The sequence below is a fragment of the Syngnathus floridae genome, chromosome 2, assembly GCF_059516105.1.
Source record: "Syngnathus floridae isolate MCC-2025c chromosome 2, RoL_Sflo_1.0, whole genome shotgun sequence".
Classification (NCBI taxonomy): domain Eukaryota; kingdom Metazoa; phylum Chordata; class Actinopteri; order Syngnathiformes; family Syngnathidae; genus Syngnathus; species Syngnathus floridae.
Genome location: NC_142414.1, coordinates 5,388,241 through 5,414,730, shown reverse-complemented (window position 1 = coordinate 5,414,730; position 26,490 = coordinate 5,388,241). Strand labels below are relative to the sequence as shown.

Here is a 26,490-nt window from a genome sequence, read left to right as displayed (position 1 = left end):
GGGTGTATTTTGGGTGTATTTGGTCTTTAGATTTATGATTAGCATAAACTTTCCAAATCAATGCAAAGTATGTTGATATAAACAGAAAACAAATTGGTAAATGAAAAAAAGCATTTTCTTGTGTCAAATGTGTTAATGTAATCGGATTACAATGGCCAAGTGTACCTAATAAAATGTCCAATTACTGTGCACATACTTTTGTGATTAAATCACATACTTTTACAAATCTGTGAAAGAAATCCATTTCAATTAGAATTCAATTAAGGCAACTTAAGCCGTAGGTCCAAGGTCTGTATTTTGGTGCGGATCGCCAAACTGGTGTGAAGTTTGCTTTTTATTTGCATTCTATTCCGCAGTCTTAAACCGGTGGCCTTGCTGAATGAGAAAAAGCTTCAGCGAGTATTTCATGGCCATCTATTCATATTCCAATTTCCCCGCAGATACATATTTTCACAGCTTTCTCGGGTTTTCCATGCAAGTCGCTAAAGAGCCCATTAAAGGAGCTGCTGCTTTTTTAGGTTTTTATTCATTCCATTTGTTTTTCTTAGTTAAAGGGCAAACAGGGAAACATAAAGATGCTGTAACCAGTAACAATACTGTATTACAAAAAATGTTAAACCTAAAAATAACATATCGAAAACATGAACATTATTATCACTTAAATTATTCAATGCAAGGTCAGGGCAGTGCCTCATATGTGGTTGCGCCCAAGTAGATAAATAGCATTTGAACAGATTTATGATTTCATCAATAAAAGATCTAACAGCAAGATGTGTGCATGGTGCTCCATAGACATCAATATCTCATTATGGTGTACTGCGGCACAAAAGCAGGAAGAAAAGGCATCTGATTTCGTATGCTTCGTGTTTTCCTATTGAGAAGATCTCGCCCTGGTTGAATCTTATGCTTATACTGGCAAGCAAATATGAGTAAACAAACAACACATCCATGTTAGATGAGTGTCAGCTTCAGGATATGCTAGAAACATGGCATATGTTTCCCTCAAACTTCATTTGGTGCCGGAGGTTCCTTCTGTCCATGTTCATTTTATGCCTCCTTGCATCTCATCTGCAGCACATCCTCGTCCAGCTGAGTCCCTCATCCATAATCCCAGCACTTGTCTTTTTTTTCTCTGAAACTACCCAATCTTTTTTTTTGTGCTGTGCAAAATAACATGATTAAACATTTACCAAAATGAACAGTTACAATTGGCACATGATGATGCCACCTGGACGTTTTTATTACAGATGCCTGGGAAGAGTTGTGGATTGTGGCACAGTTTATAATGCTAGCAGATGACATCCACCCACTAGCCAACTGATTCTGAATCATCAGTTTGTTTCCATTCAAAGCCTGAGCGATGCTTAGGTTAGATTCAGAATCTATTTGATTTTTTAACCTAAGTTTTGTATGGCAGTGACTATTCTGCCTTTTGAGAGAAATAAATGATAGGTCTTTCTTTATATCAATATTATATATACACACCGTATTTTTCGGAATATAAGTCGCACGTTTTTTTCATAGTTTGGGTGGGGGGGCAATTTATACTCAAGAGCGACTTATAGGTGAAATTATTCACAAATTTTCAAAATTCAAACTTCCGCGATGTAGTGAAACCGCAATAAACGAACCGCGATGTAGCGAGGGATTACTCGCTAATTTGAACTGCAACTGATGACCTCATCAGCGTGGTGCACACGTGGCGTTGTTTACATAAAGGACGAAGAATTCGATCGATGGATTTAATGATTTGGAGTGACACCGATGGCTTGATAAAGGTGTTATTTATGTTATACAGTGGAGCCTCGGTTTTCGAACGTCCCAGTTCTCAAACAAATCAGTATTCTAACAAAAAATTCTTGATTTTTTGCTTCGGATGTCGGACGAAATTTTGGTTGTCGAACCTCGCGAGATGAGCCGAGAGGACCCGCATGCCAACTGACTCCGTTTGTTATTACATTCTCGTTACTCTGAGGACTGCAAGTGGGAGCAGTAAAGCTGATCATGGCAAAAAGAGGAAAGTAGTGCGCAAAACGGTTGAATTTAAAAAAGAATTAATCGCAAAATACGAGTCCGGTGTGCGTGTGTCAGAGTTGGCGCGGGAGTTTTGCATGGCAAAATCGACAATAAGCTCGATCCTGAAAAACAAAGACGCTCTTAAAGGAAGTGATGTTGCGAGAGGGGTGATTGTGCTTACCAAACAATGGCCACAGGTGCTGGAAGAAGTTGAAAAACTCTTGCTAATTTTCATTAATGAGCAAAAGTTAGCAGGGGATACTGTTAAAAAGACCCTAGTCTGGTTCCTGAAGGGTTTGTTTTCAAGGCAAGCCGAGGATGGTTCGATATATTTAGAAATTTTGAAATTAAGAAAACGTTTTTGCTGTTTTCTTTCACATGATCTTTGAAATAATGTCTTTCATTGGTAAAAATAAAAAAAATGTTTTCATGTGCTTTTTTTCCCTCACAATTTAAAAAGATATATTTTACTATTAGAATGAAACACACAAACGAGTTGCTACAGATACGGCAATACATTCCCCAGCCTAGCCTACTCTATTAATTGAGTTTATTATTTATATTATTTATTTATACATTACCTACTCACTTATTTATGCAGTTTATGGTGTAAAATAATGAAAGAATGCTTTAAAAAAAGCGTTGTTTTTTTTGCTTGGAACGGATTTTTTTTTTCCATTATTTGTAATGGGAAACATGATTCGGAATTTGAACAATTCACCTCTCGAACAGCCTTCTGCAACGGATTGTGGTCAAAAACCGAGGCTCCACTGTAGTTATTTGGATAACTGTTAATGTTACGTCAGGCCCGTTCTCAGCTCCTCGCCTGTTCTTGGTGTTGGATTTTGTCAAATAAATTTCCCCCAAAATGCGACTTAAACTCCGGTGCGACTTATATTTGGTTTTTTCCTCTTCATTGTGCATTTTATGGCTGATGCGACTTTTACTCCGGAGCGACTTTTAGTCCGAAAAATACGTTATTTATATCATATATAAATATATATAAATATTATTTATCTATATTATACATAAATAATATAATATTTATATTATATTATATAAATATATATAGTTAAATAATCCCTCATTGGTTTAATGGAAATCTTACCTGTGGTATCGGTAACTTGGTATCGGTATTTATGATCTGTGAGTGGGATGGAACACTGCCAAGAGAGATCTCTCTCTCAAATGGTGATGAAGGGACTGAAAATGCATTCCACTGGACTCAAAATGCTGGCCGAGTCAAGTAAAAAAGGTCAAATAGGGAGATTTTGAACAACAAGGATCAGACAGGCCTAAATTCAGAATAAAAACACAGCATTGAGACGAGTGAACTGACAACAAGCTGATTGGCAGACTGATGAGACCAGGAGGAACCAATGACCAGCTGAAACAGACAAGCGTGGGCAAAAATGTTCAATGTCATTAGCGTCATTCATTCTCACACAATAGCACAAATACGAATGCATTTTTCTTCATATGCAAGTGAGGACAAGCAGTATAGAAGATGGATAGATGGATTAACCAAAACTAAACGTTTGTCAAAGCTGAAAAATGCAAGCTGGTGTTTAAAGCTCTCTAAGCGACCCTTCCACCAGGCACTCTTAAACACACCACCACAGTATGGGAAAGAAGATGCTAAATTCATGAATTCTTCATGAAATTTTGTGGTGCGCATTTGTATACATGCTGCATTCAGGCAGCCACAGTTTTCTCAAACTAGTACTGTACTTGCACATTTCAAACAATCCAGTTTTCATGCAAACCATTTTTTTTCTCTCAGAGTATATGGCAAGCAATGAAACAAAATCAAATTTTATTTACATGTGGAAAGCTGCATTTATTCATTTGTGATTTTCAGACACAGACTAAAACATTATTTGATTCACTTTGAACATATTCTTGTCTTCAATTCAAATGTTCCCACAGTGCTGTAGTTAAAAAGCCAGTTTGTTTTAAGAAAAACAAAGAAAGACAGACAACAAACTTTATTCAAAGTGGCGGGTGGGAAGCAGCTAAATGATTCACATAAAAGATGTGTTGTTCTACACTTCTTCGCAAGATACTGAATGAACCGGAATTCAAAAGGCCTTGTAAATACATATATGGGGAGAAGCTATGAATTAGTTATGAGTTATCCATTCCTTTATTGCTCTGTAGTGCCACAGGAGCAAGAGGAGCGATTAGAAGTGCAGTAGAAGAAATAGATTGGATAGAAAGAAAGGAGCAACAAAGTGAGGAGTCTATCATTTCTCTGCTGACTACTTTTAGTTATTTTTTCTTTCTTGCGGTACTTTTTTATTAAGTTTTAATTCTTTTTAAGTTTTTTATTTTTTTACCTTTTTAAAGCTTTATACACATACTTTGAAAATAATAAAAACACATTTAAACAAATAAGCAATATATTGTACAAACAATGTAACAGTCTATCCATCAATTTCTGAATTTACAGTGAACAAGTCTCCTTATTTTTTCTGAACTCGTAAACTTATCATCATAAAATATACATCAACAGTTACGAAACCCAAAAATCAACATTATATAGCGACACTGCAGCTGTCATTTTCTGTATGCCTGAAAAACACGATTGCTGCCAAAGACATTCTATAATATTCAACGAAAATTAGCGGAACCACCTCCTGTTTCATTCTTCTTCCCTCAATTATCCACCATCTCAAACTCAATATCGCCATCTAATGGTCAATAGTGGAGTTCAACAAACCTTTACTGTACGGGTTTACTGTATACTTATTATAACCTAAATGGGAAAAAAATGCTGTGGTAAATTAAAATTTATATGTGATTGCCAACTACCTGAATTCTTCTTTAGCCGCTCATCATTATTATTAACACATCTCAAGCTATGAGCACTTACGTAACACCACAATCTGTTGTAATGATGGCTCCAACATGGCACTGGCTTATCAGTCCCTCAATTGCGGCTCACCATCCGATCATGATTAAAGATGCCAAAAAAAACCTTCAGAAGTCTGTCCCCTCACTTTGACAAATATGGCCAACTGTAAATGTTTTTTTTTTTTTTTTGTCTGATCAGGTAATATGTGTCAAGCGCCTCCACTTTATGATCAATGGTCAGCATCACAGTCTCTTTAGTCATTCTATTTCAAGGAGCAAACCGGAACAAACATTAAGATTCTACGCTGAAAATGGGTCCGTTGAAATCATCTCAAGATTAGATGAGAGGAGAAAATAACAATAGGTCTGAGCTGGTCTGTATTTATTGGCTGTGCTGGTCGTAAGGATTTTCTGTGCTCACATTATACAAAGCAAGCTATGCTATGCTAAAGGTAAATGATGACTGCTCTGCAGATGTTCTCTTTCTCATCCTTTCTCACTCTCAGGATGGATGACTTTAATACACAAGTGCTTCACAACAAAGACAGTTTTCCTCACCATGGTGCATTTTTCATTCTGGCTAACTCGAGAAATAACACCAAGGCCTTCTTGCGCCCTTGTCCGCCTCTAAACCAATTGCTCAACTTGGCCTTTGGCTTTTTCTTACTTTTCAACTCTCTCTCTTTGCTGTGCCGCCGAGAAGCTTCTCATTAACGGGTGAATGGATCGACTCATCTACAAGAAACAAGAACGTAGGGAAAGGTATTGACAAGAATGTATGCGCTTTAGAGCACTATTTGACTGAATCCAGATAATCTCATGTGCAGTCACAGAGCTATAGAGAATTGAGGTTGAACAGACTAGTCAACACGCAACGATGATTATAGCTTGCAGACAATTAATTGTCAATCATGTGTTTTGGCATGAAGAACGCAGATATCCTACTCATTGCACCAAAGTAATGGCAGACCTTTAATCGCTTGCAGGCCTCTATTGTTTTTGTTATACCGCTACTAGAACTACTTCCTGCTTCTGTGTCTAAGAATCAGCAATGTAGCAGAAATGTAGCACTGCTAGCCTAATTCTGCGGTCAGACCGAATGGTAGCTGGCGGAGGGTTTTAGATGCTAAAATGTGGGACAGCAACGTAAATGACAGGCATTTTCTGATAGCGAGCAAAAAGGGTTGCATAATGGTGAGTGTGTGAACTTGCAACCAGCTGTTGAACTGTCCAACACGCTACGCGAAAGTTCATGTCTGGTCTGAATTTAGCATAAAAGTGCTAAATCTATTAATTAAATGTATGGTACAATTACAATCACCTATTTAACCTATAATTTTCACAAAGATAATGCGCTCAAAAATGACCCGTTCATTGACCTGTGTCTAATAATACGGTGCGTAATGGTCCAAAAAAATGTAATATAAAAGTATATATATATAGATCATCAGTGTTTGTTGACTTGACTATCGCCACAAAAAACACGTTTTCCAAAAATAAAAAATATGTATCTTGTACCTTGTGGCCTACCTGCTATTATTTTCTCTCATTTATTTTAAGCCAATTGGATAAATGAGCAATGTCAAGTAACAAACACCTAATGGGTAATCTGCTCTGTTAATATTTTGTAAGGTGGACCAGATTACTGGAGAAGGTCGGAGTGTTAAAAAAAATGTTGAGAAAGGCAACTAAATTGGAGAGAAGCTAGAGATGCTCTGCTTTTTGCTCTGACCTGGTTCCAGTTAATCCGCCCACTTTACACGATGAACATTACCTCCACACTGTATTTATAGAGAGACATTTGCTGTGAGTTTTTCTGTGTGCGTCTACTTCAATGTACAGTATTTATAGTAGTTTTAAATATTTAAGTTATATAAATAAGTTAAGCAGGTTATCATCAAATTTAACAAATTAGATTTGATAGCACAGTTTCCACAAGACACTCATTTACACATCTGCAAAGGAAATTAACTCCCCATATACAGAGTAAGTTTATAATACTTTGATGGATCAAAGGTAAAACTAGATACTCCGTGAATGCATATGGACATTGTACTATTCTGGGAATTGGGTCCGGCAAATTTCCATTTCAAGATGGAAAGCCATCTTTATTTAATGAGCAGAATTCTTCGCCTCTCCCAAAGATGGCAAACCCGCAGTGAATTCGAGCTCCACAGGTATACTGGATGCAATATGGCACGAGCAGTATACACTGTAAACTTTCCAAAAATAGAAAAATGCCCTGACAGTCCTCCACTCCGCTTCACTGCAGCAACCTTTCTGCTCTCTCCTGTCCAAAACTTTCATAAATGCTGCTTTCTCCTTCTTGTTGTCTTTAGTTTTCTTCTCTCCATCACCAAAGGAGATTAGTTCTCAATCTTTCTGAATATTTAGGAAAAAAAAGAATTCTACTGGCTTGGACTGATGGACTTCCATGGAGCAGTTCTCGCTTTGATTCCTCCGTGCCCTTTACGTCAGTCATTGGTCTTCTTCTTTGTCATCTTCATCTCAATCTTATACTCCCCTCCGATCACAGCTCATCTTCTGACGCCGCAGCTCATTCGTCATCGCTTTTTATTGCAGTACTTCTCCCTTGACTTCTCACTTGCTCTCATCTTAAATTTGGCTCCATCACCCCTGTGCCGGAAATATCGTTGAAGGTAGCGTATTGTAATTTATTTATTTATTTCAGTTTTGACTCAAGAGGTGAACCAGACCGAAGGAGGAGTAAAATATCAAGAATACAGTTTTTCATTGAACGCATTCAAATGTATAGCGTAAAATTGAACTGCATTATAGCGAGAATTGATTCACACAGGCCCTTGAGTTTTGCAATAAAACTTTTTTGGAACTCAATAACTTATTTTTTAACCCCTCGTTAGTGATTTTTTTATTATTTTTTAAAATTCTAGACATGGATGTTTTTTACTGGTGCACAAAATGAGCCATACATGAACACCACCTTGTTCAAAGAACAAAACCAACACAATGCATGAACTCACAACAAATTACATACTGGTAAATCAGAATTTACACAATAAATCAGGTTTGTTTGGACCTCCTCAGTGGAGGCTCTGTTGAACCCCTGAGACCGACTCACCGAACCCCTAGGGTTCGATCGAACCCAGGTTAAGAACCACTGCTCTAGACTCATAGGCATTTTCTCTTTCCTATGAATCATTTATATGGGACGCGGGCTCTATTTCATCAGCATCATTCTGCACCCACAGTTGGTTTCGTCTCTGAAATATGATTCCTCATCTTATCACAAATCATAATTATTGCCCATAAGTAAGATCTCCTCTGAAATATTCAAAAAGAATTAAGAGCGATCGTCTGTCTTTTTGTATGACTATTGTTCTTCATCTGAGCTCGTCATTCTCTTCCTCTCTTTGCAATGACATGCCCAAGTTATCTGGAATACAATGCAAGGTGGAGACATTTGAAGTGAGCTTCCGTTGCACGACATTCACAGTTAATATTTCATAGTATACTACTCAACGGCATGCTACTCAGGAGCCCAGCTTGGTGCCTGGAGGCTAATTCCATCATGGTGACACGCACTGTGTCCTTCCTGAACATGTAAGTCTTATTTGTTGCATGTCTATTGTGTGAATGAGTTTTAAGGCACAAAACGCTCAGATCACACTGCGTACTATTAAAATTAATTTGTACTTCCCGCTAACAGAGGAGTGTGTTCACAATGGATTCATAGAAATTTTATAATCCACTCTATATGACATCAGAGCCGAGCCGACCCTCGCTAAACACAAGAACATAAGTACGTAGGTCCTCATCTTCCACAGTGGGACACTGTTTTCGTGCGAGGAGACACATCTGCTCATATGTATTAAATTGGCACACATAGAAGATTCTGTGAAGTGTGCGGAAATGACAGTACTTGACATTTTTGTCAACAGAGGGATGCGCTGGCCATCAATCGGCAGAGCAAAGAGTTGACATGTCAGCTAAAGGGGGCAGGGGAGCAAAACTAGCCTAAGATGGTCTGTCACTGGAAGGTGGCTGTCATAAATTCAATAAAATAAATGCATATGTGGCACAAACCAGAAACTCATTAGAATTGAATCTCTGAAAACAGCCACCATCATACTTCACCAGCACTGATGACTATTTATGAATATCTTATTTACAGCCTCTGCATTCATGGAACGAAAAAGCAATGATAAAATGAGCAAAGTGATGGTGGTTGTAGAAACGTCAGCCAATATATTGATTAAAGAAAGCATATCCATGAGACTAGCGATTGTTATCCAATAGGTGGACAGAGCGAGTCTCCAAACATTTTTGAAGCTGAGACAAAATTTGGTTTAGATGTGCAGAGTTCGATTCTGAGGGATGGATACTTATAATAATATAATAATATTATTATTATTATTATTATTATTATTATTACTGATACTTATTTGCATAGTATTAGCATAGTCTTTGAATAAAAAAAGGATAAAAATGAAAAATGTATAAAAGTGAAATGGGAACATTTTTCATTTTTATATTTATGACCGTATTGCCTATATATTATTTCATTATTGTCCTCTGCATTGCAGTAATTCTCCCTGGTTGACTCTATTTAAAAGTAAAGCTCATTAAGACTTAGTTGTACTCATCAAAGGCACAAGAGCGCTTACATGGTCGGGCGATCGAAAGCATCAACTATGACATCACACAGCCGTTGTCATACAATGGCCTCACGGATGACTTTCCATTTTGGGAATGCAGACATGTTTTTCTGGAAAAGGCCCACACAAATGTTTACTCCAGATTTGTTCATTTATTTGTTTTTTGTTTTTAAACATGCATTGATTTCATTCCAAGTGATTCCAAATACAAATTTGTTTAGGGCCCTAATTTGGTCCCTGGCGGCTCGGCATCAGATGGATGATGTGTGTTAACAAACTGCTGTAATTATTTCGACCTGTGCGTGTTCTTGTGCAGAGGATTTGTTATTTCCTTGTTCTCATCTTCCTTACAGCTTCTTTCGTTTTCCTTATGATCTGTTTCTTTTGTCTTCGCTTAACCTTCCCATGCTCCGCTTTGCTCACTCTAACTTTCCCACGAGACCAGATGTCCTAATTTACTTCTTAAGACTTGAGCGATATCACCCATGCAAGTCAAAAGAGTGCAATGCACAGTACAAGTGCACATATAAGGAGCCCAAGGTGGTTTCTACATTATGCTTGATCTTGCTTGTGCAGATGGGACCCAAACAACTGGCTCAGTCAGACGTTGTCAAGCCTGAGTGGAGCTGTGTTCTATTACACTTACAAACTCACTGATAGAATGATAGAAAAACAAGTCACTCAACTTTACAGCAAAGATTAATCGAAACCCTTTCCAAGTTATTTTGCGTGTATGAGCTGTGTGTAACAATAAAACATTGAACACATTAATTACCGCAGTAGGAAAGGAAGGTCGTGATAATAATGAAAATATTTTAAACTGTTATACTGTCTGCCTTGTTATTTTTACATGTATCACCCTAAATATTCCTGGAAATTATTACTACTTATAAACAATATATATTTATTGGTAAACTATTACAATGGGTGCTACTCAAGCATTTATTTTGATTTTGAAGTCATTTTTAAATCATGTTTATTTTTGTTAATTTTAGTTTTGTTTGTTTGTTTGTTTGTTTGTTTGTTTGTTTGTTTGTTTGTTTGTTTGTTTGTTTGTTTGTTTGTTTGTTTGTTTGTTTGTTTTTATTCTTATCACAGGACTGCCCCCCATCATTTTAATAATATTTTCTTCAGTACCAAAAAACGAAAATGGAAAATATAATTGGAAAGTTATTTTTATTTATATATATATATATATATATATATATCAAAATAAAATGCAAAAAATGCTAAATAAATAAAAAGTAAATGAAATGATAAATATAGAAACAAATGCAAAAATGAATTGATGAATATAATTAAACATCAATTTATAGATATTTTCTTCAGTTTTTCAATTATTTTTTTATATTTGTTTTTATTGTCACTTGTATTTACTTTTTAAATTTGCAGTCCTTCATAGGTATATATATTGGCGCATAATAAATACAATAAGAATACTATATATACAGTTTACATACTGCAGCCTCACTGTACACTGTTCAAACTGTAGTCAATAATTCCAAGTATTGCCTCAATCAAGCAATTTGAAGAAGATTGCTGGCCATGTTTTGTGTTTCCTGAGTCGCTTTGTGTGTGTCCATACGGTATGTATGCTCTCTATTCTATTCTCCAAATTACTCACAGGCAAAATGACGTCCTATCCTATGCTTCAGAGCGTTCGTGCGTCACAATAATGGTGAGAACGTTGTACTTTCCACATTTCTTTATTTCAGCGCCACATCATCCCCTGAATTTTTAACTGAGAACTGGAGCACTCATTCTTTGCGCGATGTGCTCGTGTCAGAATAGACAGGAGGAGTTTTAGTCCGTGGTATTATATTTTTCATGCTTATGACTGCTTTGCTTCTGCATCACAAACTTTGCATATGTAGGTTGATTTCTCAGCAGTCGCATGCATGAGTGGAGCGTGAAATATATGTTTTTTTAATCAGCTGTGAAGAACATATAAACGCAATAGTGAGCTCAAAGTAATAACAGCCTCATTGCATTTTATTGACGGAGGAATTTGAGAGATGACGTTGTATTTGCTGTTTGTAGAGGGAATACAGTTTAAGAATATCACACTATGGCATAGCTTCATCTGCGAAATAAAATTCTTGGCAAACAAAGGAAAGAAGGATTTTGTACATTTATCTCATAATAGAGCTGTATGCACACAACCTTCAAATAGTGATTAATGATTGTAATTAATTCTAATTACACTGTTTAGCTGAGCAGCAGTGGTGTGTGCATGCTTTGACTTTTTTTCATAGAACATTGGTTTGAATTCAATCTTGCAATGTTGACAACATAAAAATTGTATCTGCAGAATATTACACATTAATCTACATTTTCATAATGTATTCAACATGTGAAAAGAGTAAAGCAGATAAATAGTGCAGACAACCGAATTATTACATATATAATATTTTGATGAATCTATTGCAAATAAAATGTATCATTGTTTAATTTCATTGTTTTCTTTTTCTTTTTTTAATATAAGTAGTTGTACTTTAAAAATTCTGTTGAAAAAAAAAATTGCATGTCTGAACATGTGAAATGCCGTCTCCCGCCAATACTTGGAATTAATTGACAAATTATCTATTAATTTTGAATGTCATCTCATGTCCTCACCTTTGGGACAAAGAAATCCATCCAGTGCAGAACAACACGTTTTCATGCTGTCATGTGTTGTCCTGGTCACTTCTTGTTTTATTGTGTAATTTTCCTCTCGTTCCGGTCGGTGTGTCCTTCCCCTGTGCGTCCGGTCACGTGACTCCCTGATTCCAAGTGTGTGCACCTGTGCCAATGACCAACTCTCTTCACCTGTGTTCCCCTCCTTCTGTGTCCATATAACCCGCGCCTTTCCCCGTGTCCAGTGTCAGTGCGTCTTACCTTGCTAAGAACACTAGCGATCACGAAACCCTCGAGTTCCCCGTAGAAGCCTTGTTTGAATGACTTTGATCACCTATGTTAACTTGGTTACATAGTTATCTTCGTTATAGTATTTCACTCGGTTCGAGGCGCTTTGATTTCCCCTTTTTCTCCCTCGGTTCGAGGCGCCTTAGTTTCCCCCTTTTTTCCCTCACATTGAGGCGCTTTTTGTTACTACTGCCATTGGAGGAAATAAACACATCTTTGGACTTTGGAAACTCTGCATTCGAGTCCTCTCCCTGCTCCACGCCTGACACACGTCTTACAAAAAAAAAAAAAAAAAGAGCAACGCATAGCCATCATAACGCCTAAATCTAATCTAATGAGATTTATCTTTATCTGTGTTCTGAACTTGGCTATACCACAGAAAAGATTGATGACCTCACCAATGTTGATTGTTTGGGAAAAAAAATCACAATGTAGAAAAAAAAAAGTGGCATCAAGATTTTTGTATGCCACTGGCTAGTTGCGTCGATTTTCCATGTTGGGACAACGAGATGCTCAAAGCAGTTTTCATTCTCTCTTGATATTCTGCTTTCTCTGCATTTGGGTGTACATTCACAACTGACAACGTTGTGCTCTAAAACTGCCATGCTAAAGCACTACCTGAAGGAAAGTGCATTTTCGAGGTGTCTTTAGTTAGCTAGTTAACTAGTTAACCTTTTTTTAGCTAGCTCGCTAACTTATCATACGAAATGCCCCAGATAACCAATGAAGTAAACAAAGGCGCCCCGGTTTTTATATAGTGCGCAAGGTGTGACTAATGTCTGACCACAAATGTGTTTCATGCGCCATTTTAGTCACAATCAAAAAAAATTGAGAAAACTGAAATGGTGAAAACCATTTAATGCCATACTCTAATGCCACAAGTGAAAACCACAATGCTCTCAGTTTTTATATGTTTTCAGTCTAATGTATTTAGAAACAAATCTCTGAGTATAATGTATTTAGAAACAAATCTGATTTATTTTAATAGTGTCTTAAAAAAAATGAATTACTTTCCCGGTGCCAACTCCTCGCATGTGACTCTGGTCTAGGCTCTTCAATTCTTTTTGTCAAAAAGAGCACTCCTAGATATTGCACATGGTTGGACATCAATTCTTGACAGGCATGTTCAGCCTTACAATTTCTGTATTTATTTTTGTCCACGGGATGAGAAAGACACGCTTCTCCCCAAGGACGCACTTACTGTGGTGTAAGCCCTGCGCCGGCTGACTCACCTAATGAGGGGACTGAAACCTGACGATAGACAATAGCTAGAGAAAAGCAGGAAGTGTCTAATAGAACAAAAAATAAACAATAAAAAAACAACATGCATCCATTATTTGTCACGAGATTTACAGGCTGAGTGAGGGTTATTTTACTGTTTTCTCAGCGTATACGTATGTGTTATTTCTTTACAGAGGCAAAGAGCAGCACTACACACGAGCACACATAATAAAGAGCTGAGATGAGAGTGGCGCTATGAGCAGTAAGGGAATTAGTGTTTAGTACAAGCTGGAGAAGCACCCCAGTGGAAACACAGAGAAAGAAATAAAAGCAATTGAATTGATTGCCCAACACACACGCGCGCACGCACACATGCTAGCTATTATATGTTGATCTGTACCTCATAACGTGTGAGTTGTTGTGTGCCCAACATACTTTATTTTCAAATTATTTCTTTGCCTGCCTCTTCATTTCTCTCGGGTATTGTCTTTTGCCCTAGCAACTCTTGCTCCAGCTCCACTTTCACATCACAACATCGTAATAAATGCCAGCGAGCGAACTGAGGCGGCCAAGCGCTCGGCTCAATATCCAACGCACACTTGTCAACTGGGGCAATGAGCTTGGGAGTAATCAGTCGACCAATTCCTGTTTAATGTTTTGCAGGCCAAAGTGATATTAATGGCAAAATATGTTGCGCGCTTTCAGATGCGTCTCGGATATTGATTGCGTTATTGTTCCCTAATTACACCCATTGCAATTCTTACAAGGGTGTGGGAATCTAATAACGCTTCTACTGACGAATCACAAACCGGAGAGACTCGGAAACAAGGTTTTCAACGTTTTTCTTTACTGCTTGCATGGTCGGGGAAATCCGGAAAGATATTAAGTATCGATCGATAAAAACTGAGCTGGAGAAAAAAAAGGAAGAATCATCAAATATGTGGTGATCGTCACAGGCTCAATGACTGCAGGCATTTTGTAAGTGTCTGAGCGGCTCTTAAATGTATTTATTTAATTTTATAACACACAGGCCGGCAAGACCGACGGTCATAAAGCGCTCGCTGCAATGACGGCCGCATTTCACCGTTGTCATTTCCATTTGTGTAGCAAGCGTTCGTTTGCCACGATTGTTGTAACTTGTGATGTTCTTCAGTGTTCTGCTGTTTTCTGCGTGTGTGCAACGCCTTCAGGGATGCTAAAACATGAAACGAGTTGGTGAGAGACAAGAAAAGGGGGGAGGAAGTAGTGCCCATCTGTCTGCTTGATGTGATGTTTCCCAAACAGGAGTCAGCACACAAAATGGGTCACTGGTAGTTTTCTTTTCTTTTTTTTTGGGTGGCTGAGCAGAGTGATATGCTGTCATATATTTGATTAATGTCTGAGCAATTATCTGGGTAAGGGACCCCTTAGAAGGACGTAGAACATTTTCCAAACTCTGCTAGTTTATTGATGATTTTTTTTAACTACTAGAGGCCATTACATCTAAGTAGTTACAATTGTTATTATTTTTATTTCATTGCATTTACTGAACGACCGCCTCACAGTTAGGAGGGTGCGAATTTGATTCTACCCTCGGCCCTCCCTGTGTGGAGTTTGCATGTTTTCCCTGTGTCCGTGTGGGTTTTCTCCAGACAATCCGGTTTCCTCCCACATCCCAAAAGCATGCTTGGTCGGCCGATTGAGCACTCCAAATTGTCCCTAAGTGTGAGTGCGAGTGCAAATGATTGTTCGTCTCTATGTGCCCTGCGATTGGCTGGCAACCAGTTCAGGGTGTCCCCTGCCTACTGCCCGATGACTGCTGGGATAGGCTCCAGCACCCCCGCGACCCTTGTGGGGACAAGTGGTTCAGATGATGGATGGATGGATGGATGGATGGATGGATGGATGGATGGATGGATGGATGGATGGATGGATGGATGGATGGACGGACGGATGGACGGACGGATTTACTGAAAATGCAATTAGACCAGGTCTTATGAGACGTGTCAGAAAAGTTCCAGGATGCTGAATAATAATGGATTTTTTTTCTTTACTTGAAGTATATAGTACAACACTTGCTTCGTCAATATGGGGAGAAAAAAACTTTTTTTTTTTCTATATTTTTCAGAAAAAGTCATTTGAAAATAAGTAAATAGTAAATATCGTGAATTTTTATTTGCCAAATGCAATCTGAGCGACAGTTACTGACACAGAATGTTAAACATTAAAATAATATTTGCCGTTATGTTATGTCAGCAATCGCAATCTGATTGTTCCTTCATCTGCATTACCTACAAAGAATCTGACTTTAGCAAAAAGCGTTGTGACAATTTACTGGATTGGCTATGTTGCTGTCACGTCTGAAGAGTTGCACAGCAGGAATGTACCGATGATCTATAGGATCGTGTACACTACAGTGTGTGTGTTCACGCATGCTTGTGTATCAGGTGCACCGTGCTCACATGAGATCTGACATGCAAGACCTGTAAGTTCTTGTTCACAGAGGCAGAAGTAACTAACCACATACCCTCCACTCCTCGGGCTCCATTAACCAGGCGGACATTGATTTCAAAAAATAAATAAATAAACATTTTATGAAGACACATACACACACACTACTCAACGTAGGTTTCCTAATTTTTTGAGTGGTGTGTCCAAATAAATGAACTTTGCTCAAAGTTAGCAATGGAATTTTGCCGTGGTTATATTATTTTCCTAAACTTTAGTTCCAACATTAAAGCAAATTCACATCAAGCTTGTGTCTAACACAGTTATTCTCAAAGTGTGGTGGACCAAAGGCGTAGAAAACAAAGCCTGGACAGTGACATGTGCTGGCGCCATATTGTAACCCAGCTTGAGATGATTCACCATGCATTATGCAATGCTATGCAATGCATCATTTGAACATTTTCAAAATGTACCATTGTGGATATTAACCACAGATCATAGTCCATCAATCGATCGATCGGTCGGTCCGTCGGTCGGTCCGTCCGTCCGTCCGTCCGTCCGTCCATCCATCTATCTATCTATCTATCTATCTATCTATCTATCTATCTATCTATCTATCTATCTATCTATCTATCTATCTATCTATCTATCTATCTATCTATCTCTGCCTGCCTGCCTGCCTGCCTGCCTGCCTGCCTGCCTGCCTGCCTGCCTGCCTGCCTGCCTGCCTGCCTGCCTGCCTGCCTGCCTGCCTGCCTGCCTGCCTGCCTGCCTGCCTGCCTGCCTGCCTGCCTGCCTGTCTGTCTGTCCATCTATCTGTCTATCCATCCATCCATCCATCCATCCATCCATCCATCCATCCATCCATCCATCCATCCATCCATCCATCCATCCATCCATCCATCTCTACAGTTCAGTTCAATTTTACCACAAATAATTTGTATTTAATCTTTAGAAACAGTTTGTCCCTAATAATGAAATATCTAGTCTGGCACCTGGGGGCAGTGCCCTCGTGGCCCCCCTCTCGCTGCATAAGTATGCATATTTTACAACCACGGTTAGGATTAATAAATGTAAAGCAAACACATTATTTGGGAATAAGCATCAAAAACCGATTGCACTTCTGCGGGACTGAACATGAGTTCCAGCACATTGAATTCAGTTTTCTAAGAATAACCTTGACTTGTCACCCTCTAAGCTGATGAAAAGATGTTCCGTTCCATTCATTTTAGAGCTTCTCTGCAACCTCAACTCCGCACTTGTGAACAAGCATGACGTCAACAGCGCAAGCGATTTGAAATGAAAGTGCAATGTCTCCGACCTCTATGCATTCACACCCGACTTTTTGTTGCACGTGCAGAGGTGTCCCCTTGCCATATGCAAAATTACAGTGCTTTTTCATTAGTTCTTTTTTTTAGCTTGGCTTCAACATTTCAGAGCCGCGTGAAATTCACAAGCCAGCGGCATTTTATGGAACAATGACACTCGTTTCTTTGTATTTCCCAGCAACTCCCAGAAAGCTTATATATAGAATAAACATGTCTTAAAAGAAATATGCAAACACAACATTTCCTATTATTCATATCATAGAGGGGTGCAAAGCATTCAAACAAAAATTTCAGGTGCCATTTTGATATTTTTCATATATAATTGGCTTCAAATATTTCCCAGCAACCTATTTTGACCTGCGCCAAAAAACTTTGCTTGGCAGAAATGCTCAAACATATTGCAACATTTATTTGTGGCACCACTTATCTTATTTATCTATTTATTTATTTATTTGTTTGTTTGTTTGTTTGTTTGTTTGTTTGTTTGATTATTTGTTTATTGTTTTATTTTTCAACAGCTGTCTTGTCAGTATGGACTATTTGGGACAGCCCACACACGCACACACACACACGCACACATTAAGGCACGCACTTTCACTGTTGGAAACGTTCACATGCTCACACTTGCGAAGCTGTGAAGAGGCAAGTCTCAAATCTGCCTCTGCAGTTTTGTGTTTTTGCACTGCTGCAATATTTTCTATATGTTGAGCCAAGTCGAAGAGCCCCATCCTTTCGCACCTCTTTTCTCATCTTTCATCTTTCTCACCACTCTGTTCTCATCACCCTTCCTCCCTTTTTGCCTCCTACTCTGCCTCGACTTCAAGGTTGCTTCTGACTCAGTATTCTGCACGCATGTAAGTGTTTCTACAGTATCTTTACATTGTTCCTTGTGACAAATAAAGAAAAGTCCAGTGACCTCACGGGAGAGCCGTATACCCAAAGAAAAGAGGTAACCATAAGCCATGAATAAAATACGATATAGTTTTAGATTAAAATTGAAAAACATTCAAGAGGTGAGACAGATTTTAGAACTATTTGGAAGTTTGACCAAGAATAAAAAATGGCTAAAAGTCTAAAAAATGGTTTCACTGACACTGCCTCACATACTAGATAGATGAAGATAACAGTACTATTTCTTGACAGTAATCTGTGGCTGCAAAGTGACTTGTTCTCCACCAATGCTCTTCAACTGTACTCGAGAATTCAGGGCACAAATATACAGGTGTCATCGTTTTAGCGATTGATTTGACCCACATGCAGAAAAACCAACTCAGACGTCCAGAATGAGTGAGGAGTGTTTATTGGAGGGGCTGCGGTGGAGGTAGAGCGGGATGATCGGAGCCAGGAGCACGGAGCGTAGCAGCAGTGGCGGAGCGTGAGGAGTTCGGCCAGGACGGGGTGGATCTTGGCGGTGATTGGTGGAGGTAATCTACAAGCAGGATGCACAAGATTTGGTCAGAGAATTCAACGTGGCTGTGGCGGAGCTCTTACTGTGAACCAGAGGATCTGAAGAACTTGGCGTCGGAGAGCAAGGCGAGAACTATGAGCGAGGAGCTAGAGACACAACCGTGGAGAAGATCACAGCGAAGGGACACTCAGGCGACGACTAGGCGACAGCATGCTCCTTAAGATCACTCCTTAACGAGCCTGATGAGTCACACCTGGGCCGTCTGCACTCTGCTCACAGTTGCTCCCTGTGGATAAAACAAACATGCCACCCCGGATCCTGACACCAGGGGAGGGTTACATTTTGTATATAAACATTAATTTGTCAATTTTCAACAAAAAAAAAATACAGACATATGCATATACAATGAAGCCTCGGTTTTCGAACGTCCCGGTTCTCGAACAAATCGGTATTCGAACAAAAAATTCGAGATTTTTTTTGCTTCGGATGTTGGACGAAATTCGGTTGTCGAACCTCGCAAGATGAGCCGAGAGGACCCGCATGCCAACTGACTCCGTTCGTTATTACGTTCTCGTTACTCTGAGGATTGCATCAACTCTAATCATGCCTCCAAAGGAAGCAAGTGGGAGCAATAAAGCCATCCTAAAACGCAAAGACGCTGAGCCCCTGGCGCGCTGCGGTTGCGCGTTCGGACCAAATTAAGCTCCCTGCGCACTGATGTCCACTTAAATTTTGGAAAGTACATCAGGACTTTAAAAATATTTACTTAATTTCAGCGACGGCTCTGTCAGAATAATGCGGCCGGCCAGCGCGGTGCAGTTGCACGGTTGGCGACGCACTACGGTTGCGCGTTCGGCGGTGCGCTGAAGTTGCGCGATTGGACAAAAATGCGCAAATGAAAAAATGCTTAAAAAAGGCGGGTTTTTTTTTGGGCTTGGAACGGATTAATTTTTCTTCCATTATTTGTAATGGGAAAATATGATTCAGAATTCGAACGATTCACTTCTCGAACAGCCTTCTGGTACGGATTGTGTTCGAAAACCGAAGCTCCACTGTATTTTGTCAATATTTGAAATGGTATTTTTGTCATACATCTTGTTCGCAAGTGTGTCATCCTATGTGACCCCCAAGTAGTGTTGCCATATTTCACTTGGGCCACTTTTTGCTTGTTGATCAAACTCCATTCACATCAAACCTCACTTTCACCATCCTGGAAACTGTCATGGGGGATGATGTTACATTTACATAATCTCCTCTCAGGGCTCGGCCTTTTGTCAAATCCACCGCTCATTTCCCCCTCTACCTCCTCACATATGGGCACGCATGCGCATGTTCATCATCAAGTCAAACTCTTAAGCGTGTGTGACATATTTGCGTTGACCTTTGCACTTCGCTCAAACCGACACATTTATGAACGCACATGTCGACACACATACGTGTATCCCAGTGCTCTGGATTAGAGATGCAGATTAGAGATTAGGGCCAGCAGCGAGATTACACAATTCTCACAAATCCCGCCTATCCTGAAGCGCCGACTCTGCAATAGTGATGGTACATCATCACATTGATATTTGTTCCATAATTCTAAATTAGCACTCTCCAAATGTCATTACCGCTGAGGATTTCCATTGTTTTCTGTTCTAACCGTTCTCCATTTGTTATTTGTTCTTGTCTCCCTTATCTTCAGAAACCCAATTTTGAAGTCACTGCAGCTTTATTAGTTCACTTAATAACCTCAGTTGATCAGTGCTCTTTCGAAAGTGATCTCATCGCTTCGACTTGGTCAGCTTTCTGGATTCATTTTTAGAAATTCAGACGGATAAGGTGGCAAGAATTATGCTCTCGGTTGAAAGTATATAAATGTAAGTGTACTATAACTAGCAAAGGCCATAAATAGGAACATTGACATGTTTTGGGTTCTAGAGACCACACAATGGATTTGAAATGAATGAATGAATGAATGAATGAATGAATGAATGAATGAATGAATGAATGGATGGATGGATGGATGGATGGATGGATGGATGGATGGATGGATGGATGGATGGATGGATGGATGGATGAAACATGATGCGCCTAAACTGCAGCCTTTCATCTTTAATTTGAGGGCTTTACATTCAAATCAGATGAACAATGCCAGAATTACAGAAGTCTGTATCTGAGACCAAAAGTTATGGGACAGCTCAGCTGGTCCACGGCCAGGTGTGCCAAAGGAGTTCATTCCTATTGTTTTTATTGATAATTGCTGACAAAATCAGCTGGATGATTTCTAAAGTGTACGGGGCAATATTTTCTGCTCCTATTCAACCAGATGCTTCAGAACTCATTTCAGAACTCCTTTAGTATGCAAATCAGTTGCCGAACTGAATTTTTCCATGACTTTTATCCAATTAAAAAGTGGGCAGCATCCAATGATGACAACATTTGATCTGGCCAAACCCCGAGCATTCTGTCACCGTCCCAATACTTATGGGCTTAACTGTAACCGTTGGAATGCTGCACAAGAAGCAGCTGAAGAGATGCCGTTAAGCTTCCACAGAGCGGCTCGGACGTGAGTGGGAGAAGGTGCACCGTATTGATTGCTGATTCATCACTTTTTTTTTTTTTTTTTTTTTTTACCTGGAAGTTCAGGCACACTTATTTTAAAATGGACGACATATTGCAGTGTGTTTGTGTATGCGTGTGGGTTATCTATACGCTGCGTATCCAGGGAGAAGTGAAAAGTCAAATTATCTCCTCACATGAATAAATGTGTGAATTTAAACTTTCTCTCATCTGCAGTTAGCGTTGCTCATTTGACCTACATGAAGCTTCGTTTGAACTTGATAAATGTCGCAAATAATCAACAGAGTGAAGAAGAGAAGCTTATTTGACACGCAGAGTATCTGTAGCATACGACCGGAAGCTTTAGCATTTGCATATGGTTCCGAAATTGACGTCATTTAATTAGAGTTGCACTTTTGCATTAAAGATACATTCCTGAGTTGTCCTTAAACATTTTATCAATATTATCGTCCGAATAACGTGTGTACTCTGCTTCCTGTATTTGTGTGTGCTTTGTGTATTAGGTGAATGCCGTCATGCCATTTGGGTGCCTTGCTCTGCGAGATGGGCAGACCTATGACAGTATATCCGATGTGACAGACAAATATGAGATTGGCCAAGTCCTCCGAGCGTAAGTACCGTAAATCTTGGTGTAATGTGTTTTTATTCTCTTTCCTTTCCTGCAATGTTTAATTCATTGACAGTGCCATTCGTAATAGGCTGGATGCATAAAAAGGAATTGTTGTCAGTAAGTCCAATTTTAGGAGGGCTTGAGATGGCGATGATTTATTCAGACGGACTGAAGTTGGTAAAATGAAGCCCGTAAGTGGCAAAATTAGGAGATTTACTTGTGTTAACTTTTCAAAGTCGGCCAACCAACCGTATGATTTTGCGGTGTGAAAATCACTGCTGCAATTTGCCCTACTGAAAACGTTTTCTTAACACATTGTAGCAACACACACACACTCATGGCCATATGGCAATGTCGGCATCTGGCCTCAGAGATTTGTGCACGTCGTTTATATAACACATACAAGCCCAAACTTAAGTGCACTTCATCACAGGGTGAAGAGAATATGAGAATTCTAATTGTTCTGCCTTTTTTTAGAATATTTAATTAACATGTCATGAGCCTCATATTCAACAAATAATTATATGGACGCAATTTCCTGTGCTGTCTTTCTTAACTATACCAAAAAAAAACAATTCTTCATTTTTGCATATCACTGCTTCTCAATTTATTTCAAACCTTCAAACATTTTTGTTATCATTTTGTATCACTGAAATAAAATGCGGTAAGATTATAAGACTGGGTTTTAATAAACTGGCTTATTTCTCTTTCTATCTTGTTCTTGTGACGTATAGGAAAGAGTTCTGTGAGCTGTGCCTGGCTAAGGAAAGACAAACAAACAAAGTGTTTGTGTGCAAGAAATTCCTCAAGAAAGATGGCAGGAAAGTCCGCAAGGCTGCCAAGAATGAGATCATGATTCTTAAATTGTACGCAGTCAATCTGTGGACAGAAGGAAGTATAATTGAGTAGTAGTTGGAATAAAAAGAGAGAATTTGACATATTCCATCATTTTCTCCAGTTATAAATTGTGCTCGACATCCGTGATTCCCAACCACTGTGCTCAAGCATATTATTAAGGCGTCATGAGAGCTCATCAGGTGTCCAATTTTACTTAAATGAGTGCTAGAAATCTCCACATACGCCCCTCGAAAAAAAAAAAGTTTTATTCAAATTTGTTAAAACAGTAGTTGTTGTAGCCTAACTGTAGTACACAATATAAATATGATCTTGCACCTGATATACAGGAAACCATAGCACCAAGAAAAAAAATAAACAATAAGAGACAGAAGGTGTCACTCACAATGTGTCAGTCAGTTACCAGAATAGTTCCGTATTCACAATGGACTGCTGCTATAAGGCGAAATGTTATTGGCTCAAAGTTGTTGTTTTTTTGGCTGTTGTTTTTTGCAAGGCCACAGTCCAGCCTACTATCTTTGATTTGGTTGTTTTTCCTCAGGTGTGGTGGTTTCTTGCATAATAGAAAAACAATAGAAGCACAAGAGGTGGACAAAAGCAGTTGATTTTTTTTCACTCATATTTATCATGCACTAATCAAGTCATAAAGTCAGAACTAAAGTACACTAAGAAAATAGTGTGTTGAATAACCTCCATTTTTTCAAGTGGCTACAGTGTAGTTGCACAAAATAAAAGCAACTGAATTCAGATGATTTTATCTTGTGTAGCGGCTACACAAAATACAATCATCTGAATTCAGTTGCTTTTATTTCGAGCAACTACTTGATGAAATAAATTAGAATAAATTCCCCCCAAAAATCTTTGTGGTGTTTATATTGTATGACAAAAAAAATTACTCTATCTTAGTTTAACTATGCATGGCAGTGATGTATAATGAATTAATCAGTGTGTGTTTAACTAAACAGCCCCAGATTCCTCACTGACAATTTGTGATCAAATTAAAACGAAATCATCTCTGTCGGTATTAATATTTTGAATGAGATTTTTGTTTGACAAAATATGCTGCTTGGTTTAATAAATGTTGGGAAACACTGCAGTCGACACTGACAAATCTACTACAGACACCAATACAGCATTCATACAAGGGACATGTTGACATCCTTCTAATTTTACGCTTTTCTCATTTTATGCTTTTGTAGGGTCAACCACCCAAACATCCTTCAGCTAATAGACACATTTGAGACCAGGAAAGAATACTACATTATCCAGGAACTGTGAGTATCTTATTTTCTTGGAGAGTACAGTATCTTTCTTGAATGTCCATGCATGTAAATGACAATCGGAAAGGAGAGTCGGAAATCCATCTGCTCAAGGGGCCGACCAGAGCAGGTGCCGTTGTTACTGTGGGCTCTCGTGCAGTCCGGGAGGTGTGTGGCTTGATGAGATATTTGCTTTCTCCACCACTCTACACTACTCATTGGCCCTGAAGTGATGCTTTATGTTAAGTGGATCGATACGTCGAGGGCAGTCAGTCAAGCATGTTTCCAACTCCTTGTCACGCAATAGTTGCAGATGTGTGGCAAAAGCAATTCAGCTGGACAGATTGGGTTATTGCAGTCGTGCCGTCGTTTTTTTGCAGGCACTCGGCCAGGGCCTGCTTTGGGCAAGACATAAGTGCCTCATCTATCATTTCTATTATTTTCAAAGATAAATAATGAGACATGCTAGTGTTGTTTTAATTGCTCACAGTGGTACCTTGGGGTCGGTGGAAGCAGATTGTCTCACTAATAGACAAGATAGAACAAACGCAGAGTTTTTTTACTGCGTTAAAAGCAATTCATGGCATTGCAACATGTGGCTGACAGCAGCAACTTTGCTCTCAGTTCATATTTGTGCATGCGCGTTTACGCAACAGGGCCACGGGCGGAGATGTTTTTGACTGGATCCAAGACCAAGGCAACTACACAGAAAGAGATGCCTCCAACGTCATCAGACAGGTCCTGGAAGCTGTGGCATACTTGCACTCTCTCAACATTGTCCACAGGAACCTGAAGGTACTTTTGTGTCCTGTCATTTGTCACTTTGGCCTTTGTGATCAACACCGCTGCTGGGTTAAATGCAGAGACAAATTTCACCACACCCAGATGTGTGTGTGTCAATCGTTGGGTCTTTACATTTACCTTTCAGTGCCCATTTGGCCTCAAGCGACCTCTGGTGGTAAAAGGTGGAATTATTTTAGGATTCACTACATGTAGGATTGACTTATTTAATTCAAGTCAATTAAATAGATGAAGATCTATACCGAAGTTTTTACCACTCATTAATGTGCAACAACTAAAACTAAAACAGTTTTTTAGTCGCCGCCTCCAATAGAATGTGTAAAAGTGATTGTCAGTGCATATTGTCGCAGCAGTTCACAGTGAGCAATTAGTACTTTTGTGCAATTTACATCTGCACAAAGCGACAGGATGACCTTCAAAAAAGACCAAAGTATTTGACATTCAAATAGACGGAGAAAATGACCTGACCTCTAAAACATCAATCAGTTGTAGTGCATAGTTCAGGGTTCAGAAACTCTCAGATTTTCCGATGTGTGAAATGATTTGTCCCCCTCTACTTTGCATAGCTGGAAAACCTCATGTACTACACTGAAAACAACCACAACAAAGTCGTTCTGCGAGATTTCTATCTGTCTAGATTTGAGAATGGGCCCATTACGGAACCTTGTGGCACACCAGAATACTTGGGTAAGATTTTATCACTGAATCCAAATAATAATTGGGATTTGTCCTCACGTACATATACCTATCTTTTGTTATTTCTTTCGCATTTTTAACAGTACCATTTTTTTTTACACTTTACACACATCTTCACACTCCTATTTCCCCAAATATTAGGATGTGTTTGACCTATATGAAAAAGAAGACTGAAGAGCATCCCTACCATTAAAACTTATAATATAATAGTATAATTTATTTTTAATTTATAAGTATATTAATATGAACAGTGAACCCATATGCTGGGTAGAATTCTGACCAAGATGTGATGCTATATACGGATGTGCACCTATTACGATAATTTCGATCAAACATCTCTGTGCCATGCCTCAGCACCTGAAGTAGTGGCTCGTCATCGATATGGCCGACCTGTGGACTGCTGGGCTGTGGGTGTCATTATGTTCATATTGTAAGTCTTCATTATATGTACAAAACAATCAATTACAACTTGGCCTTATCTGTATCAGGCGACAAATATTTTTCCCCCTCAGGTTATCGGGTAACCCTCCTTTTTATGATGAGACTGAAGAGGAAAACACTGATCTACATAATCGCATCATTTTCTGTCGAATTGTTGCTGGTGATTTTGAGTTTGATTCTCCATACTGGGATGACATCTCTCCTGCAGGTACATGCTTTCGCCACACTGTGGCAACAAATATCTTCATAGAGATTGGATGGAGATGGCTCGCTCAATTATTTAAAAGAGCATCAGATGCGTTGCTATATGTTGATCTTGGTTGCATTGACTTCTTCAGCTAAGGAGCTCGTCTGTCGACTCATGGAAGTGGACCAGATGCTGAGAATCACGGCACAAGACGCACTTTGGCATGAATGGTATTAGTGTTCACAAAAGTGTGTTATTTAGACACAATATGGACTCACG

The 26,490-nt window shown here is 39.0% G+C and overlaps 1 protein-coding gene across 1 annotated transcript in view; it reads left to right on the top strand.

Moving 5' to 3' along the window:
• The window catches only part of LOC148401334 (uncharacterized), a 31,816-nt gene that overhangs the window by 1,303 nt on the left and 4,023 nt on the right, over positions 1 to 26,490 (top strand). Inside the window, exons 2-9 of the mRNA XM_088398565.1 lie at positions 21,866 to 21,972; positions 22,707 to 22,838; positions 24,027 to 24,101; positions 24,743 to 24,881; positions 25,454 to 25,574; positions 25,938 to 26,013; positions 26,096 to 26,232; positions 26,363 to 26,441. Coding sequence (XP_088254691.1) covers positions 21,878 to 21,972; positions 22,707 to 22,838; positions 24,027 to 24,101; positions 24,743 to 24,881; positions 25,454 to 25,574; positions 25,938 to 26,013; positions 26,096 to 26,232; positions 26,363 to 26,441 — 854 coding nt within the window. The 5' untranslated portion in view covers positions 21,866 to 21,877. The remainder of the gene's footprint in view (positions 1 to 21,865; positions 21,973 to 22,706; positions 22,839 to 24,026; positions 24,102 to 24,742; positions 24,882 to 25,453; positions 25,575 to 25,937; positions 26,014 to 26,095; positions 26,233 to 26,362; positions 26,442 to 26,490) is intronic.